Source organism: Pseudophryne corroboree, chromosome 6 (assembly GCF_028390025.1).
Source record: "Pseudophryne corroboree isolate aPseCor3 chromosome 6, aPseCor3.hap2, whole genome shotgun sequence".
NCBI classification, from domain to species: domain Eukaryota; kingdom Metazoa; phylum Chordata; class Amphibia; order Anura; family Myobatrachidae; genus Pseudophryne; species Pseudophryne corroboree.
In genome coordinates, this window is record NC_086449.1 from 355,408,149 (window position 1) to 355,426,587 (window position 18,439).

The window sequence follows — 18,439 nt, forward strand, 5'->3', positions numbered from 1 at the left end:
AGAACACCAGTATGTGTGTATATACTCTTCAGGGTAGTTTCCATATACTCTTCAGGGTAGTTTCCAGCCTCCTATCTGCTGGATCCTTGAGGGCGGCCGTATCAGGAGACGGCAACGCCACTTGTTTTGATAAGCGTGTGAGCGCCTTATCCACCCTAGGGGGTGTTTCCCAGCGCGCCCTAACCTCTGGTGGGAAGGGGTATAGTGCCAATAACTTCTTAGAAATTAGCAGTTTTCTATCTGGGTTAACCCACGCTTCATCACACACGTCATTCAATTCCTCCGATTCTGGAAAAACTACAGGTAGTTTTTTCACACCCCACATAATACCCCTTTTTGAGGTACTTGCAGTATCAGAGATATGCAAAGCCTCTTTCATTGCCGTGATCATATAACGTGTGGCCCTATTGGAAAATACATTTGTTTCTTCACCGTCGACACTAGATTCATCTGTGTCGGTACCTGTGTCGACTGACTGAGGTAAGGGACGTTTTACAGCCCCTGACGGTGCCTGAGACGCCTGGGCAGGTACTAACTGGTTTTCCGGCCGTCTCATGTCGTCAACTGACTTTTGCAGCGTGCTAACATTATCACGTAATTCCATAATTAAAGCCATCCATTCCGGTGTCGACTCCCTAGGGGGTGACATCACCATTACCGGCAATTGCTCCGCCTCCACACCAACATCGTCCTCATACATGTCGACACACACGTACCGACACACAGCAGACACACAGGGAATGCTCTATTGAAGACAGGACCCCACTAGCCCTTTGGGGAGACAGAGGGAGAGTTTGCCAGCACACACCCAAGCGCTATAATATATATGGTAACAACCTTATATAAGTGTTGTTCCTTATAGCAGCTTAAATATATCAAAATATCGCCAAAAGGTGCCCCCCCTCTCTGTTTTACCCTGTTTCTGTAGTGCAGTGCAGGGGAGAGTCTTGGGAGCCTTCCTCACAGCGGAGCTGAGCAGGAAAATGGCGCCGTGTGCTGAGGAGAATAAGCCCCGCCCCCTTTTCGGCGGGCTTTTCTCCCGGAGTTTTAGATATATATGGCATGGGTTAAATACATACATATAGCCTCAATGGCTATATGTGATGTATTCTTTTGCCCTAAAGGTATTAAATATTGCTGCCCAGGGCGCCCCCAGCAGCGCCCTGCACCCTCCATGACCGTTTGGTGTGAAGTGTGTGACAACAATGGCGCACAGCTGCAGTGCTGTGCGCTACCTTCATGAAGACTGAAGAGCCTTCTGCCGCCTGATTCCGGACCTTCAATCTTCAGCATCTGTAAGGGGGGTCGGCGGCGCGGCTCCGGGACGAACCCCAGGGTGAGACCTGTGTTCCGACTCCCTCTGGAGCTATGTGTCCAGTAGCCTAAGACTCCAATCCATCCTGCACGCAGGTGAGTTGAAATTCTCTCCCCTAAGTCCCTCGATGCAGTGAGCCTGTTGCCAGCAGGACTCACTGAAAATAAAAAACCTAAAAACTTTTTCTAAGCAGCTCTTTAGGAGAGCCACCTAGATTGCACCCTGCTCGGACGGGCACAAAAACCTAACTGAGGCTTGGAGGAGGGTCATAGGGGGAGGAGCCAGTACACACCATGTGATCCTAAAAGCTTACTTTTTTGTGCCCTGTCTCCTGCGGAGCTGCAATTCCCCATGGTCCTGACGGAGTCCCCAGCATCCACTAGGACGTCAGAGAAAAGTTAGTGCAGATCGCAAGGTGAAAGCCACCTTGCGATCCCGATTCGATGCCGATGCGCGGTCGGCATCGCAAGAATAGAGAGACTGTGCAGGCAAGTCAATTTTGACTATCTCTATAGAAGAGATAGTCAAAATTGACACTTAGACAAAAATCGCACATAGTCAGCATCGCAAGCACACTCATTATGTGCTTGTGATACTGACTATGTGCTGACCTAGCCCCTGTCGCATAGTGAAAATCGGGCATAGCCCGAATCTCACCGTGTGTATGTAAAAAAAAATCGTACTTGCAAGTATGGATACATCTTAGGTACACAAGTCCATGAGGAAATCACAAGTAATGTGAATACCCAGCTGCCACTTGATATACAATAGCCACAATAAGGCTACATAGTACCGCTAATACTCAGTGATCTTACTCATCGCGTGCATTTGCACCAGCAAGACACGTTTCCGGACAGCCATTCTGCTCGTGTTCACGTCTGAGCTGCAATTATGTGAACATGCCCTTACAATACGTGGCTTACACTTACCTGCCCTTTCCCTCACCCACTCTAAACCTCCAGGTGTAAGGAAATGGATGTAGCTATTCTTCATACAGTTTTGGTATGCCTCCACAATATGAAGATGCTCATTTAACATATGTTGAAGCCCCTATATGTGATGTGATCTGCACAAAGGCAACAAGTAAAATAGCTCATTCAAGGGCAAAATACACCCATAGACAAGTATAGCAACTTGCACTTCTTTCAAACACCGAAGGCTCCATACTTCTTTGTGTACCTAAGGTGAAATTAAATATCATCCATACGTCCCAACTGATTTCGTTTATATTATTGAAGGGCATGGTAGCCAATAATAAATCAGCAATTATCCAAGTTACTTATTTGTTACTATAATGCTCATTTAAGAACTGAAAGTATAACGCAGGAAAGCTGTTCACTTCAAATTTACTTCCATAAGTAGTAGCCATACTTAATAAACAAGACAAAACAATGATGATTTTGCATACACTAACCTGTGCAAGACACATTTAGTTTGACTGTATTTAAATAATCTACTAAAACATAAAACCTTATCTTGCTTATTGCAAACACTTCTGAATGTTAGATGCACTTGCAAATAAAGCACTGGCCAAGAATACGTGACTCCATGTGAGGCATAGGACTTCCAAGGTGAGCATTTCCTATTTACAGGAACAATTTAAGTCTAAATTATCATCATACAGGCATTATCCTGTCAAGTTATTCAAAAGATCTTGATAGTACACAAGCATGTACAAAAGACAGGCACTTGTCCTATAATTAAGCATAATAGTGTCTTTCTAGTATGAAGAAAACATCTGTCCTTTCTTCCAAGAGGGCAGCTGATCCACTATACACTCAGATCTGATGTGCAGAGAATTCTGTTTTGGGCAGTGTGCACTTTATGTGTGTTCTGCTTCTCATAGTTTGCACATTGCTTGGGCCACTTTAGAGTTACTTCTCCTTCCGAGAGCTTTGCAGATAAAGGCACCAGCTTCCGTTAGTTTCTTTAGGTCAACACCCTAAAACATAAAAATAAAACACTGGGATTTCACAGAAGTTCTAATAATGACTAAGTAAATCCCTGAATATAGTTATCATATATCCCATGGGCCTAATTCAGACCTGATCGCAACAGCAAACTTTTTCTCTTATGGGCAAAACCATGTGCATTGCAGGTGGGGCAGATATAACATGTGCAGAGAGTTAGATTTGGGTGAGGTGTATTCAAACTGAATTCTAAATCGGTGTAAAAATAAAGCAGCCAGTATTTACGCTGCACAGAAACAATATAACCCACCCAAATCTAACTCTCTCTGCACGTTACATCTGCCCCACCTGCAGTGCACATGATTTTTCCCATTAGAGAAAAATTTTGCTTTTGTGATCAGGTCTGAATTAGGCCTCATGTTCATCGGCAGGATGTAATGGAGTCGGAGATCGCCATAGGTGCAGGATGTCGGATGATCTTAGATAAATTTTTTTTAAAGGGGCAAAGATTTCCAAGCCATGGGTTTGCCTTGTTTAAAAAAAAAAAAAAAATGTCCAAGATTGGCCAGCAACCGGCAATTTCTGAATTCATTGCACCTCGCTGCATATATTCCAATTGCTGAACTACCTCCTCAGATATATCTTACTAATCTTGTTTTAGGGCCGAAAAATTAAATACTCTTGTTTAAGCAAAATTGCTACTCAAGCTACTATTATAATGAACAGAGTAAGCATGTGACAGTCGTCTAATAAAATGCAGCTGGTACGTACTGTGTGAATGCCAAGGCCTTCCAGCATGTAAGCAACATCTTCTGTAGCCACATTCCCGGAAGCTCCTTGTGCATAAGGACATCCACCTAAGCCCGCAATAGAAGAATCCACCACCTGTACTCCCATCTGTCAAAGAGATGGAAGCCCCAATAACCATTAGAGCAACAATAGAGAGGAGGAATATCCTGTATATATAATGATAGAAGTGGTTTGTGACAATAGTTAAAATATATTCAAAAATATTAAATGTACTAGAAATGGCAAAAGGCAACTATGATCTTGATTTTATTTGGCAGATCTGCTGAATTGGGCAACCCTCCGGACAGCACCCTCATACAATAGCAGCCAAAGAAACACTTTGCTTAACTCCTATGCTATGTCTAACCACCAGTAACATAGCATTCTACCATTGTGTGCAGTCCTTAAAGTGTACACTTGGGCCCTAGAGGTTACTTATATGGGAAGATTTATCAAATCTTCTAAAGAAGACAAGTGGAGGTGTTGCACATAGCAACCAGTAAGAGTGTATCATCTAACTATTACATTCTATAAAATAATGGCTAGAATCTAATTGCTGACTATGGGCAACACCTCCACTCTACCTCTTATGAAGGTTTTAATTCTCTGCCTTATGTTAGCAGTTTGCACACCAAGCTATTTTGAATTGTTCAATGTGGATCCAAAGACATTGGGTGTGGGACATTCTGCTTTAGGGCAAGCCTACACAGAGGGCTACCTAAGTTTGGTTACACAGACAGTGGAAATCTGCACAATAAAGATACAAGTCAGATACACCAATCTAACCATAATTAGAAATAGGATGGTGGTAATATCTGGGGATTACAGGAACTGCTGTGTGAGCAGTTACACAATCTGTATAACAAGAGGTTACCAGGCCTCAAACTCATTTGTATGGCAGATTGTTTTTGACAATTTAAAGTTTATTACTGCATAATATTTAAAATAAGAATTTACTTACCGATAATTCTATTTCTCGTAGTCCGTAGTGGATGCTGGGAACTCCGTAAGGACCATGGGGAATAGCGGCTCCGCAGGAGACTGGGCACAAAAGTAAAGCTTTAGGACTACCTGGTGTGCACTGGCTCCTCCCCCTATGACCCTCCTCCAAGCCTCAGTTAGGATACTGTGCCCAGACGAGCGTACACAATAAGGAAGGATTTACGAATCCCGGGTAAGACTCATACCAGCCACACCAATCACACCGTACAACTTGTGATCTGAACCCAGTTAACAGCATGATAACAGAGGAGCCTCTGGATAGATGGCTCACAACAACAATAACCCGATTTAGTTAACAATAACTATGTACAAGTATTGCAGACAATCCGCACTTGGGATGGGCGACAAGCATCCACTACGGACTACGAGAAATAGAATTATCGGTAAGTAAATTCTTATTTTCTCTGACGTCCTAGTGGATGCTGGGAACTCCGTAAGGACCATGGGGATTATACCAAAGCTCCCAAACGGGCGGGAGAGTGCGGATGACTCTGCAGCACCGAATGAGAGAACTCCAGGTCCTCCTCAGCCAGGGTATCAAATTTGTAGAATTTAGCAAACGTGTTTGCCCCTGACCAAGTAGCTGCTCGGCAAAGTTGTAAAGCCGAGACCCCTCGGGCAGCCGCCCAAGATGAGCCCACCTTCCTTGTGGAATGGGCTTTTACAGATTTTGGCTGTGGCTGGCCTGCCACAGAATGTGCAAGCTGAACTGTATTACAAATCCAACGAGCAATAGTCTGCTTAGAAGCAGGAGCACCCAGCTTGTTGGGTGCATACAGGATAAACAGCGAGTCAGATTTTCTGACTCCAGGCGTCCTGGAAACATATTTTCAGGGCCCTGACTACGTCCAACAACTTGGAGTCCTCCAAGTCACTAGTAGCCGCAGGTACCACAATAGGTTGGTTCAGATGAAACGCTGAAAACCACCTTAGGGAGAAAATGAGGACGAGTCCTCAATTCCGCCCTGTCTGAATGGAAGATCAGATAAGGGCTTTTACAGGATAAAGCCGCCAATTCTGACACGCGCCTGGCCGAGGCCAGGGCCAACAACATGACCACTTTCCATGTGAGATATTTTAACTCCACAGATTTAAGTGGTTCAAACCAATGTGACTTTAGGAACCCCAAACTACATTGAGATCCCAAGGTGCCACTGGATGCACAAAAGGAGGCTGTATATGCAGTACCCCTTTTACAAACGTCTGAACTTCAGGAACTGAAGCTAGTTCTTCTTGGAAGAAAATCGACAGGGCCGAAATTTGAACCTTGATGGACCCCAATTTTAGGCCCATAGACACTCCTGTTTGCAGGAAATGCAGGAATCGACCTAGTTGAAATTCCTCCGTCGGGGCCTTACTGGCCTCGCACCACGCAACATATTTTCGCCAAATGCGGTGATAATGCTTTGCGGTTACATCCTTCCTGGCTTTGATCAGGGTAGGGATGACCTCATCCGGAATGTCTTTTTCCTTCAGGATCCGGCGCTCAACCGCCATGCCGTCAAACGCAGCCGCAGTAAGTCTTGGAATAGACAGGGTCCTTGCTGGAGCAGGTCCCTTCTTAGAGGTAGAGGCCACGGGTCCTCCGTGAGCATCTCTTGAAGTTCCGGGTACCAAGTCCTTCTTGGCCAATCCGGAGCCCCGAGTATAGTTCTTACTCCCCTCCGTCTTATAATCCTCAGTACTTTTAGTATGAGAGGAAGAGGAGGGAACACATACACTGACTGGTACACCCACGGTGTTACCAGAGCGTCCACAGCTATTGCCTGAGGGTCCCTTGACCTGGTGCAATCCTGTCCAATTTTTTGTTTAGGCGGGACGCCATCATATCCACCTTTGGTTTTTCCCAACGGTTTACAATCATGTGGAAGACTTCTGGGTGAAGTCCCCACCCTCCCGGGTGGAGGTCGTGCCTGCTGAGGAAGTCTGCTTCCCAGTTGTCCACTCCCGGAATGAATACTGCTGACAATGCTATCACATGATTTTCCGCCCAGCGAAAAATCCTTGCAGCTTCTGCCATTGCCCTCCTGCTTCTTGTGCCGCCCTGTCTGTTTACGTGGGCGACTGCCGTGATGTTGTCCGACTGGATCAGCACCGGCTGTCCTTGAAGCAGAGGTCTTGCTTGGCTTAGGGCATTGTAAATGGCCCTTAGCTCCAAGATATTTATGTGAAGTGAAGTCTCCAGGCTTGATCACAAGCCCTGGAAATTTCTTCCGTGTGACTGCTCCCAAGCCTCGCAGGCTGGCATCCGTGGTCACCAGGACCCAGTCCTGAATGCCGAATCTGCGGCCCTCTAGAAGATGAGCACTCTGCAACCACCACAGGAGAGACACCCTTGTCTTTGGTGACAGGGTTATCCGCTGATGCATCTGAAGATGCGATCCGGACCATTTGTCCAGCAGGTCCCACTGGAAAGTTCTTGCGTGGAATCTGCCGAATTGAATTGCTTCGTAGGAAGCCACCATTTTTCCAGGACCCTTGTGCACTGATGCACTGACACTTGGCCTGGTTTTAGGAGGTTTCTGACTAGTTCGGAAACACCTTTTTCTGGACTGTGTCCAGGATCATTCCTAGGAATAGAAGACGTGTCGTCGGGATCAGCTGCGATTTTGGAATATTGAGAATCCAACCGTGCTGCCGCAACACTACTTGAGATAGTGCTACCCCGACTACCAACTATTCCCTGGATCTTGCCCTTATCAGGAGATCGTCCAAGTAAGGGATAACTAAAACTCACTTCCTTCGAAGGAGTATCATCATTTCGGCCATTACTTTGGTAAAGACCCGGGGTGCCGTGGACAAACCAAACGGCAGCGTCTGAAACTGATAGTGACAGTTCTGTACCACAAACCTGAGGTACCCTTGGTGAGAAGGGTAAATTGGGACATGGTCCATCTTGAATTTGAACCTTTGTATGTAAGTGTTCAAGGATTTCAGATTTAAAATAGGTCTCACCGAGCCGTCCGGCTTCGGTACCACAAACAGCGTGGAATAATACCCCTTTCCCTGTTGTAGGAGGGGTACCTTGATTATCACCTGCTGGGAATACAGCTTGTGAATGGCTTCCAATACCGCCTCCCTGTCGGAGGGAGACGTCGGTAAAGCAGACTTTAGGAAACGGCGAGGGGGAGACGTCTCGAATTTCAATTTGTACCCCTGAGATACCACCTGAAGGATCCAGGGGTCCACCTGTGAGTGAGCCCACTGCACGCTGACATTTTTGAGACGGGCCCCCACCGAGCCTGAGTCCGCTTGTAAAGCCCCCGCATCATGCTGAGGACTTGGCAGAAACGGGATAGGGCTTCTGTTCCTGGGAACTGGCTGTTTGCTGCAGCCTTTTTCCTCTCCCTCTGCCACGGGGCAGAAATGAGGAGCCTTTTGCCCGATTGCCCCTATGGGGCCGAAAGGACTGCGCCTGATAATACGGCGTCTTCTTATGTTGAGAGGCTACCTGGGGTAAAAATGTGGATTTCCCAGCCGTTGCCGTGGCCACCAGGTCTGTTCGACCTACCCCAAATAACTCCTCCCTTTTATAAGGCAATACTTCCATATGCCTTTTGGAATCAGCATCACCTGACCACTGTCTTGTCCATAACCCTCTTCTGGCAGAAATGGACAGCGCACTTACTCTTGATGCCAGTCGGCAAATATCCCTCTGTGCATCACGCATATATAGAAATGCATCTTTTAAATGCTCTATAGTCAGTAATATACTGTCCCTATCTAGGGTATCAATATTGTCAGTCAGGGAATCCGACCAAGCCACCCCAGCACTGCACATCCAGGCTGAGGCGATTGCTGGTCGCAGTATCACACCCGTGAGAGTGTATATACATTTTAGGATATTTTCCTGCTTTCTTAAGGGCGGCCGTATCCGGACGGTAGTGCCACCTGTTTAGACAAGCGTGTGAGCGCTTTATCCACCCTAGGGGGTGTTTCCCAACGTGCCCTATCCTCTGGCGGGAAGGGGTATGATGCTAATAACTTTTTAGGAATTAACAGTTTTTTATCGGGGGAAACCCACGCATCCTCACACACTTCATTTAATTCCTCAGATGCAGGAAAAACTACAGGTAGTTTTTTCTCAAACATAATACCCTTTTTAGTGGTACTGGTATTATCAGAAATGTGTAAAACAATTTTCATAGCCTCAATCATGTAACGTGTGGCCCTACTGGAAGTCACATTCGTCTCTTCATCGTCGACACTGGAGTCAGTATCCGTGTCGGCATCTGTATCTGCCATCTGAGGTAACGGGCGTTTTAGAGCCCCTGATGGCTTTTGAGACGCCTGGACAGGCAACAGGCTGAGTAGCCGGCTGTCTCATGTCATCAATCTTTTGTAAAGAGCTGACACTGTCACGTAATTCCTTCCATAAGCTCAGCCACTCAGGTGTCGACTCCCTAGGGGGTGACATCTCCATTACAGGCAATTGCTTCGCCTCCACACCATTTTCCTCCTCATACATGTCGACACAATCGTACCGACACACAGCACACACACAGGGAATGCTCTGATAGAGGACAGGACCCCACTAGCCCTTTGGGGAGACAGAGGGAGAGTATGCCAGCACACACCAGAGCGATATATATATATATATATATATATATATATATATATATATATAGAATATGCGAGCATCCGCACTGTACTGAATCTCCAGGGGACAACACGGTGGTGCTCAACTCCAAGGAATTTTTTTGGTTCCTGATAATAGTCTTTTGAAAAAGAGGGCACTCACCAGTAATTTCTTAAAAAAGGTCAGAAGGTCATTTATTGGTACATTCTCTGGTCGACGTTTCGATCACATCCCAGTGATCTTTGTCAGGACAACAAAGCGGTGTTGTGTGGTGACAGAGCACCAGAAGCAAAGTGCCAGACATGTTCAACATCTACAGGTATTTATACCATCATCAATTTGAGTATCACGCCCCTCCTACATATGTCACTTCCTGTTCTGTAATAGACTGTGAATTAGGGGCTAAAACCTAATAGGCATACAAAGCAACTACTGTGGGGGAAGGGTATATAGCACCGTCGTGTTAACCCCCATGGGATATGATTTTTATTTTAAACGGTGCTGGTTGTCAAAAACCGCACCACATACAAGATTCAAAAAACCAGGAAGTGGTCCATGCGTTCCAGCAACTGCTGGAACGCACGCGCTAACCGGAAGTAACTTCCGTAAACCGGAAGTGAGGTTACAAGAGCCGTAAATAGGAAGTAGAGAATCTAAATGCGTTCCAGCGATACCTGGAATGCACAACTATACAAAGGAAATGACATACATGCCAATGAGGATGACACACAAGTCATAAAACCGGAAAATAATAATATAATAACATACAAAAGAGTGACAAACACAGATGTTACTTAGTAGGTCGGCCGGGGTTCTCAAATAGATGGTGGTGTACAATTTCTCCCACATATTAGAAAATTAAAAATTTATAATAAAACGTAACTTTTAATGATACCATTAAAGGAAAAAAGTTTTTTTAAACAATAAAAATATATATATTATGCAGGCCACGGGGTATATAGGGCTTTAATGAGGCCGTCATAATACTGGCTGGTGTCAAGAGAGCCACAATATAAACCCGGGTCACAGAACTATATATACAAATATGCCTGAGACAAAATAGATAAGATGTAGATACATAGGATGTAAATACACCATGACTGTAGATTATCCTAGGAAGATACCATATGGATTTGTCTCATTGAGACCTAGTGGAATAAGTGTCTCTAATTCAAAGATCCACCGTGATTCACGTCGTTTCAATTTCAATTCCCTATCACCACCTCGGATCGTTGATGGAATATGGTCAATTAACATGCATTTTAGACTTGAGACTGCATGTTTTTGTTGTAGCCAGTGTTTAGCTACTGGTTTATCCGTCTTATTGGTCTCCAATGCCTGTCTGATGGAGTAACGGTGGTTCGCCATGCGTTCACGAAAACACCGTGTAGTGAGTCCCACATAGTATAGCCCACAGGGGCAGATGATAATGTATATCACAAAGTCAGACGTGCACGACAACTTGTGTTTAATTGGAATTCGTTTTCCACTTTGTGGGTGAACAAAGGAAGATCCACTCATCATAGATCTACATGTTGTACAGTCCGGACATCGGAAACAGCCCAATTTTCTCCTCGCAAGCCATGTTTGGTTTGTGGTGCGTGGTTGTAGGGTCGGACGCATCAACAATTGTCGCAAATTAGGCCCCCTGCGATAGGAGTGCATCGGTGGTCTTTGGCTCAGACCCACCAGTTTGGCATCTGATGCAACTATAGGCCAGTGTTTCCTGATCGTTTTTTCAGCATCCTTAGACTTTGTATCAAATGTAGAAGTAAAGATGAGTCGACCAGGCTCAAGTCTTGATGTAGGTTTCTGACCAATATTCTTGAATTTGACCTTAGCCTTCCTGAGGCATCTGGCGACCACCTTCGGTGAGTACCCTCTCGCAAGGAATCTCTCCGACATTTCAGAAAGCTGTTGGTCAGCAGTGTCCATTGAGGAGTTGTTTCGTAACACACGTAGGAATTGAGAGATAGGCATATTTTCTTTAAGGCTTTCTGGGTGGTGGCTTGTTGCAAACAACAGTGTATTCCTATCAGTTTGTTTGCGGAAAAGTGTAGATCCTAGGTGTGTACCTTCCCGGAAAATGGTGACATCAAGAAAATTGATACAGTCATGGTGTATTTCATAGGTAAACCGAATTGGGCCATCAATTGCATTCAGATACTGAACCATTCCATGAAACTCAGACACAGTGCCTCTCCATAGGACAAATATGTCGTCAATATAACGACCAAAATACGCTAACTTGTCACCAAATTTGGGGACAATATGTGTATTCTCATACTGATGCATAAATAAATTAGCGTAAGCTGGCGCTAAGTTAGAACCCATGGCGGTCCCATTGCACTGGAGATAAAAATCAGTGCCATAGCAGAAGTGATTTTTACTTAGAACAAGTTCTGCCAAAGTAATCAAAAATTCAGTGGGGGGACCGCTATGAGTACCACTACCTAGCGCCACCCTCAATGCTTCAAGACCAGTGGAGTGGGGGATCACTGTATACAATGAATTGACATCCATTGATGCCAAAAATATGTCATCATTGATATCACCAATTTTGTGGATTTTATCGAGAAAATCACCCGTATCCCTGATATAGCTCCACATATTGCTCACAAGTGGTTGTAAGAAACTATCCACAAACCGGGCAATCGGCTGCAATAATGAATCATTTGCTGATATAATAGGGCGTCCAGGGGGGGTTTCAAGAGATTTGTGAATTTTTGGCAATGTGTACAGGACTGGGCACACCGGGTGTTCAACAGTGAGATATATGGCAATCTGTGCATCAATCCAGTTGTTCTGGAGACCCATTGAGATAGTGGAATCAACAAGTTTTTTTATCCCTGGCATGGGATTCTGTGTGATTTTGCAATAGGTCTGAGTATCTGACAACTGTTGCATTATCTCCTTATTGTATTTGGCCCAATCCTGTACCACTATTGCCCCGCCCTTATCAGCTGGGCGGATCACAATTTGGTCATTGTTTTTAAGTGCCTGTAATGCGAGCCTCTGTTGTTTGTTGAGATTATCATATAGACGATAACCCCTCTGTTGTTTCATGCCATGTTCAGTGAGTCTAAGGAATGATTTAATGCTCGGATTGTGAGAGATGGGATCAAAGTTACTGGGTTTAGAAAAAGTATGCTCACGGGGATTCTCACAGAGTTGATTAGAAAAAAATTCCCTGAGTCTGAGTTTCCTACCAAACTTAAAATGATCAACAGACCATTGAAAAGCGTCGTGTCTGACTGTAGGGACAAAGGATAGTCCTAAAGATAGGACTTCCATTTCAGTTGGGGAAAGTGATGTGGTGGACAAATTAAAGACAATAGTTGGGTCTTTGTTCCTTTTGCTTTTTTTGTGTTTCCTCCCGCCCCTCCTTGTCGGGTATTTGGGGGACGCCTCTCTGGGGGGGTAGTATTTTTGCGGGTACCCCGGCCTAAAAAATCACCCCTAGGTGGTCTAGAGTCAGTGAATTCGCTATCAGAATTAGATTGAGAAGAGCTATCGTATTGTCTCTGTGATCTATACCTGGGATTATATTGAAATCTACGTGTGGAGTTTCTAGTATCACCTTTCAGCCACCTATACACTTGATGATTCAAATAGTCAGCGTAATTTTTGATTACTTTGGCAGAACTTGTTCTAAGTAAAAATCACTTCTGCTATGGCACTGATTTTTATCTCCAGTGCAATGGGACCGCCATGGGTTCTAACTTAGCGCCAGCTTACGCTAATTTATTTATGCATCAGTATGAGAATACACATATTGTCCCCAAATTTGGTGACAAGTTAGCGTATTTTGGTCGTTATATTGACGACATATTTGTCCTATGGAGAGGCACTGTGTCTGAGTTTCATGGAATGGTTCAGTATCTGAATGCAATTGATGGCCCAATTCGGTTTACCTATGAAATACACCATGACTGTATCAATTTTCTTGATGTCACCATTTTCCGGGAAGGTACACACCTAGGATCTACACTTTTCCGCAAACAAACTGATAGGAATACACTGTTGTTTGCAACAAGCCACCACCCAGAAAGCCTTAAAGAAAATATGCCTATCTCTCAATTCCTACGTGTGTTACGAAACAACTCCTCAATGGACACTGCTGACCAACAGCTTTCTGAAATGTCGGAGAGATTCCTTGCGAGAGGGTACTCACCGAAGGTGGTCGCCAGATGCCTCAGGAAGGCTAAGGTCAAATTCAAGAATATTGGTCAGAAACCTACATCAAGACTTGAGCCTGGTCGACTCATCTTTACTTCTACATTTGATACAAAGTCTAAGGATGCTGAAAAAACGATCAGGAAACACTGGCCTATAGTTGCATCAGATGCCAAACTGGTGGGTCTGAGCCAAAGACCACCGATGCACTCCTATCGCAGGGGGCCTAATTTGCGACAATTGTTGATGCGTCCGACCCTACAACCACGCACCACAAACCAAACATGGCTTGCGAGGAGAAAATTGGGCTGTTTCCGATGTCCGGACTGTACAACATGTAGATCTATGATGAGTGGATCTTCCTTTGTTCACCCACAAAGTGGAAAACGAATTCCAATTAAACACAAGTTGTCGTGCACGTCTGACTTTGTGATATACATTATCATCTGCCCCTGTGGGCTATACTATGTGGGACTCACTACACGGTGTTTTCGTGAACGCATGGCGAACCACCGTTACTCCATCAGACAGGCATTGGAGACCAATAAGACGGATAAACCAGTAGCTAAACACTGGCTACAACAAAAACATGCAGTCTCAAGTCTAAAATGCATGTTAATTGACCATATTCCATCAACGATCCGAGGTGGTGATAGGGAATTGAAATTGAAACGACGTGAATCACGGTGGATCTTTGAATTAGAGACACTTATTCCACTAGGTCTCAATGAGACAAATCCATATGGTATCTTCCTAGGATAATCTACAGTCATGGTGTATTTACATCCTATGTATCTACATCTTATCTATTTTGTCTCAGGCATATTTGTATATATAGTTCTGTGACCCGGGTTTATATTGTGGCTCTCTTGACACCAGCCAGTATTATGACGGCCTCATTAAAGCCCTATATACCCCGTGGCCTGCATAATATATATATTTTTATTGTTTAAAAAAACTTTTTTCCTTTAATGGTATCATTAAAAGTTACGTTTTATTATAAATTTTTAATTTTCTAATATGTGGGAGAAATTGTACACCACCATCTATTTGAGAACCCCGGCCGACCTACTAAGTAACATCTGTGTTTGTCACTCTTTTGTATGTTATTATATTATTATTTTCCGGTTTTATGACTTGTGTGTCATCCTCATTGGCATGTATGTCATTTCCTTTGTATAGTTGTGCATTCCAGGTATCGCTGGAACGCATTTAGATTCTCTACTTCCTATTTACGGCTCTTGTAACCTCACTTCCGGTTTACGGAAGTTACTTCCGGTTAGCGCGTGCGTTCCAGCAGTTGCTGGAACGCATGGACCACTTCCTGGTTTTTTGAATCTTGTATGTGGTGCGGTTTTTGACAACCAGCACCGTTTAAAATAAAAATCATATCCCATGGGGGTTAACACGAAGGTGCTATATACCCTTCCCCCACAGTAGTTGCTTTGTATGCCTATTAGGTTTTAGCCCCTAATTCACAGTCTATTACAGAACAGGAAGTGACATATGTAGGAGGGGCGTGATACTCAAATTGATGATGGTATAAATACCTGTAGATGTTGAACATGTCTGGCACTTTGCTTCTGGTGCTCTGTCACCACACAACACCGCTTTGTTGTCCTGACAAAGATCACTGGGATGTGATCGAAACGTCGACCAGAGAATGTACCAATAAATGACCTTCTGACCTTTTTTAAGAAATTACTGGTGAGTGCCCTCTTTTTCAAAAGACTATTATCAGGAACCAAAAAAATTCCTTGGAGTTGAGCACCACCGTGTTGTCCCCTGGAGATTCAGTACAGTGCGGATGCTCGCATATTCTATAGTTTGGCAACGTGTATAATATACCTTTTGCCTTCATCCAGCACCTGTGGACTTAATTTTCTTGATTTCCCTGTCAGATTTATAAGAAAAATAGTTTCTATGCATGTGTTGATTGTTACAGTGCGACAGGTTGCAAACTATACAAGCTTGTTCTGTTGTTTTTAAAATATATGCCTGTTTTAGGGTTTTACCCAGCCATCATTGCTTCATTTCTAACCATTCCATGTGATCTGGCTTAGGCCCATTCTCTATTGTCAATTTAAGTAATACTCTTCTAAGTGTTATATTGTTTGCTTAGTATGTCACTTGGGGCAAGCAATGTACTTGATGAGGCTACGCTAAACTTGGCACAAAACAATTTTGTCTCACTCACTGATGATGACGCTGAAAAAGTTTTATTTGATCACCGTGATTTTCAGAAACTACCAGATGATACACCCATTGATTTGTACCATAAATTGTTAAAACTAAGGAAGCGGGAGGTAGATCTTACTCTCCATGGTCAATTTTTATCTGACTACTATAGAAACAAAAAAATCCCCCGTGGCTTTAGGGTCAGCAACACTCCCACCATTGGACGTAACAATTTGTCATTTTGTACACGATGGTGTGGAGTGTTGAATAAATGCTCACTTGATTTGATTCTTCTTGTGATCGAAGAAGTGGGCACCGAATTGAGTAAGGTCAGACTAGAACTCACTGAGTTTAATACATTACATCTGAGTACACTCACACGTGAAAAAACTGAGAATTGGATTGAGAAACTTAAGGAGCAGGTTACCACATACCAACGTGACCTTATTGCCTTTAAGAGGAAAAAACTAGACACCGTAAACGCTGACTATTTGAATCATCAAGTGTATAGGTGGCTGAAAGGTGATACTAGAAACTCCACACGTAGATTTCAATATAATCCCAGGTATAGATCACAGAGACAATACGATAGCTCTTCTCAATCTAATTCTGATAGCGAATTCACTGACTCTAGACCACCTAGGGGTGATTTTTTAGGCCGGGGTACCCGCAAAAATACTACCCCCCCAGAGAGGCGTCCCCCAAATACCCGACAAGGAGGGGCGGGAGGAAACACAAAAAAAGCAAAAGGAACAAAGACCTAACTATTGTCTTTAATTTGTCCACCACATCACTTTCCCCAACTGAAATGGAAGTCCTATCTTTAGGACTATCCTTTGTCCCTACAGTCAGACACGACGCTTTTCAATGGTCTGTTGATCATTTTAAGTTTGGTAGGAAACTCAGACTCAGGGAATTTTTTTCTAATCAACTCTGTGAGAATCCCCGTGAGCATACTTTTTCTAAACCCAGTAACTTTGATCCCATCTCTCACAATCCGAGCATTAAATCATTCCTTAGACTCACTGAACATGGCATGAAACAACAGAGGGGTGATCGTCTATATGATAATCTCAACAAACAACAGAGGCTCGCATTACAGGCACTTAAAAACAATGACCAAATTGTGATCCGCCCAGCTGATAAGGGCGGGGCAATAGTGGTACAGGATTGGGCCAAATACAATAAGGAGATAATGCAACAGTTGTCAGATACTCAGACCTATTGCAAAATCACACAGAATCCCATGCCAGGGATAAAAAAACTTGTTGATTCCACTATCTCAATGGGTCTCCAGAACAACTGGATTGATGCACAGATTGCCATATATCTCACTGTTGAACACCCGGTGTGCCCAGTCCTGTACACATTGCCAAAAATTCACAAATCTCTTGAAACCCCCCCTGGACGCCCTATTATATCAGCAAATGATTCATTATTGCAGCCGATTGCCCGGTTTGTGGATAGCTTCTTACAACCACTTGTGAGCAATATGTGGAGCTATATCAGGGATACGGGTGATTTTCTCGATAAAATCCACAAAATTGGTGATATCAATGATGACATATTTTTGGCATCAATGGATGTCAATTCATTGTATACAGTGATCCCCCACTCCACTGGTCTTGAAGCATTGAGGGTGGCGCTAGGTAGTGGTACTCATGGCGGTCCCCCCACTGAATTTTTGATTACTTTGGCAGAACTTGTTCTAAGTAAAAATCACTTCTGCTATGGCACTGATTTTTATCTCCAGTGCAATGGGACCGCCATGGGTTCTAACTTAGCGCCAGCTTACGCTAATTTATTTATGCATCAGTATGAGAATACACATATTGTCCCCAAATTTGGTGACAAGTTAGCGTATTTTGGTCGTTATATTGACGACATATTTGTCCTATGGAGAGGCACTGTGTCTGAGTTTCATGGAATGGTTCAGTATCTGAATGCAATTGATGGCCCAATTCGGTTTACCTATGAAATACACCATGACTGTATCAATTTTCTTGATGTCACCATTTTCCGGGAAGGTACACACCTAGGATCTACACTTTTCCGCAAACAAACTGATAGGAATACACTGTTGTTTGCAACAAGCCACCACCCAGAAAGCCTTAAAGAAAATATGCCTATCTCTCAATTCCTACGTGTGTTACGAAACAACTCCTCAATGGACACTGCTGACCAACAGCTTTCTGAAATGTCGGAGAGATTCCTTGCGAGAGGGTACTCACCGAAGGTGGTCGCCAGATGCCTCAGGAAGGCTAAGGTCAAATTCAAGAATATTGGTCAGAAACCTACATCAAGACTTGAGCCTGGTCGACTCATCTTTACTTCTACATTTGATACAAAGTCTAAGGATGCTGAAAAAACGATCAGGAAACACTGGCCTATAGTTGCATCAGATGCCAAACTGGTGGGTCTGAGCCAAAGACCACCGATGCACTCCTATCGCAGGGGGCCTAATTTGCGACAATTGTTGATGCGTCCGAC

General features: G+C 44.0%; 1 protein-coding gene across 3 annotated transcripts in view; it reads right to left on the reverse strand.

Annotated features, from left to right (window-relative positions):
- Positions 1 to 2,644: 2,644 nt before the first annotated feature.
- The window catches only part of LOC134932302 (hydroxymethylglutaryl-CoA lyase, mitochondrial-like), a 53,480-nt gene continuing 37,685 nt past the window's right edge, over positions 2,645 to 18,439 (reverse strand). For all 3 annotated transcript variants that reach the window (XM_063926614.1, XM_063926615.1, XM_063926613.1), the window contains exons 8-9: positions 3,997 to 4,122; positions 2,645 to 3,257 (exon numbers count right to left, since the gene is read on the reverse strand). In XM_063926614.1, the coding sequence (XP_063782684.1) occupies positions 3,156 to 3,257; positions 3,997 to 4,122 (228 nt within the window). In that variant the 3' untranslated portion in view covers positions 2,645 to 3,155. The remainder of the gene's footprint in view (positions 3,258 to 3,996; positions 4,123 to 18,439) is intronic.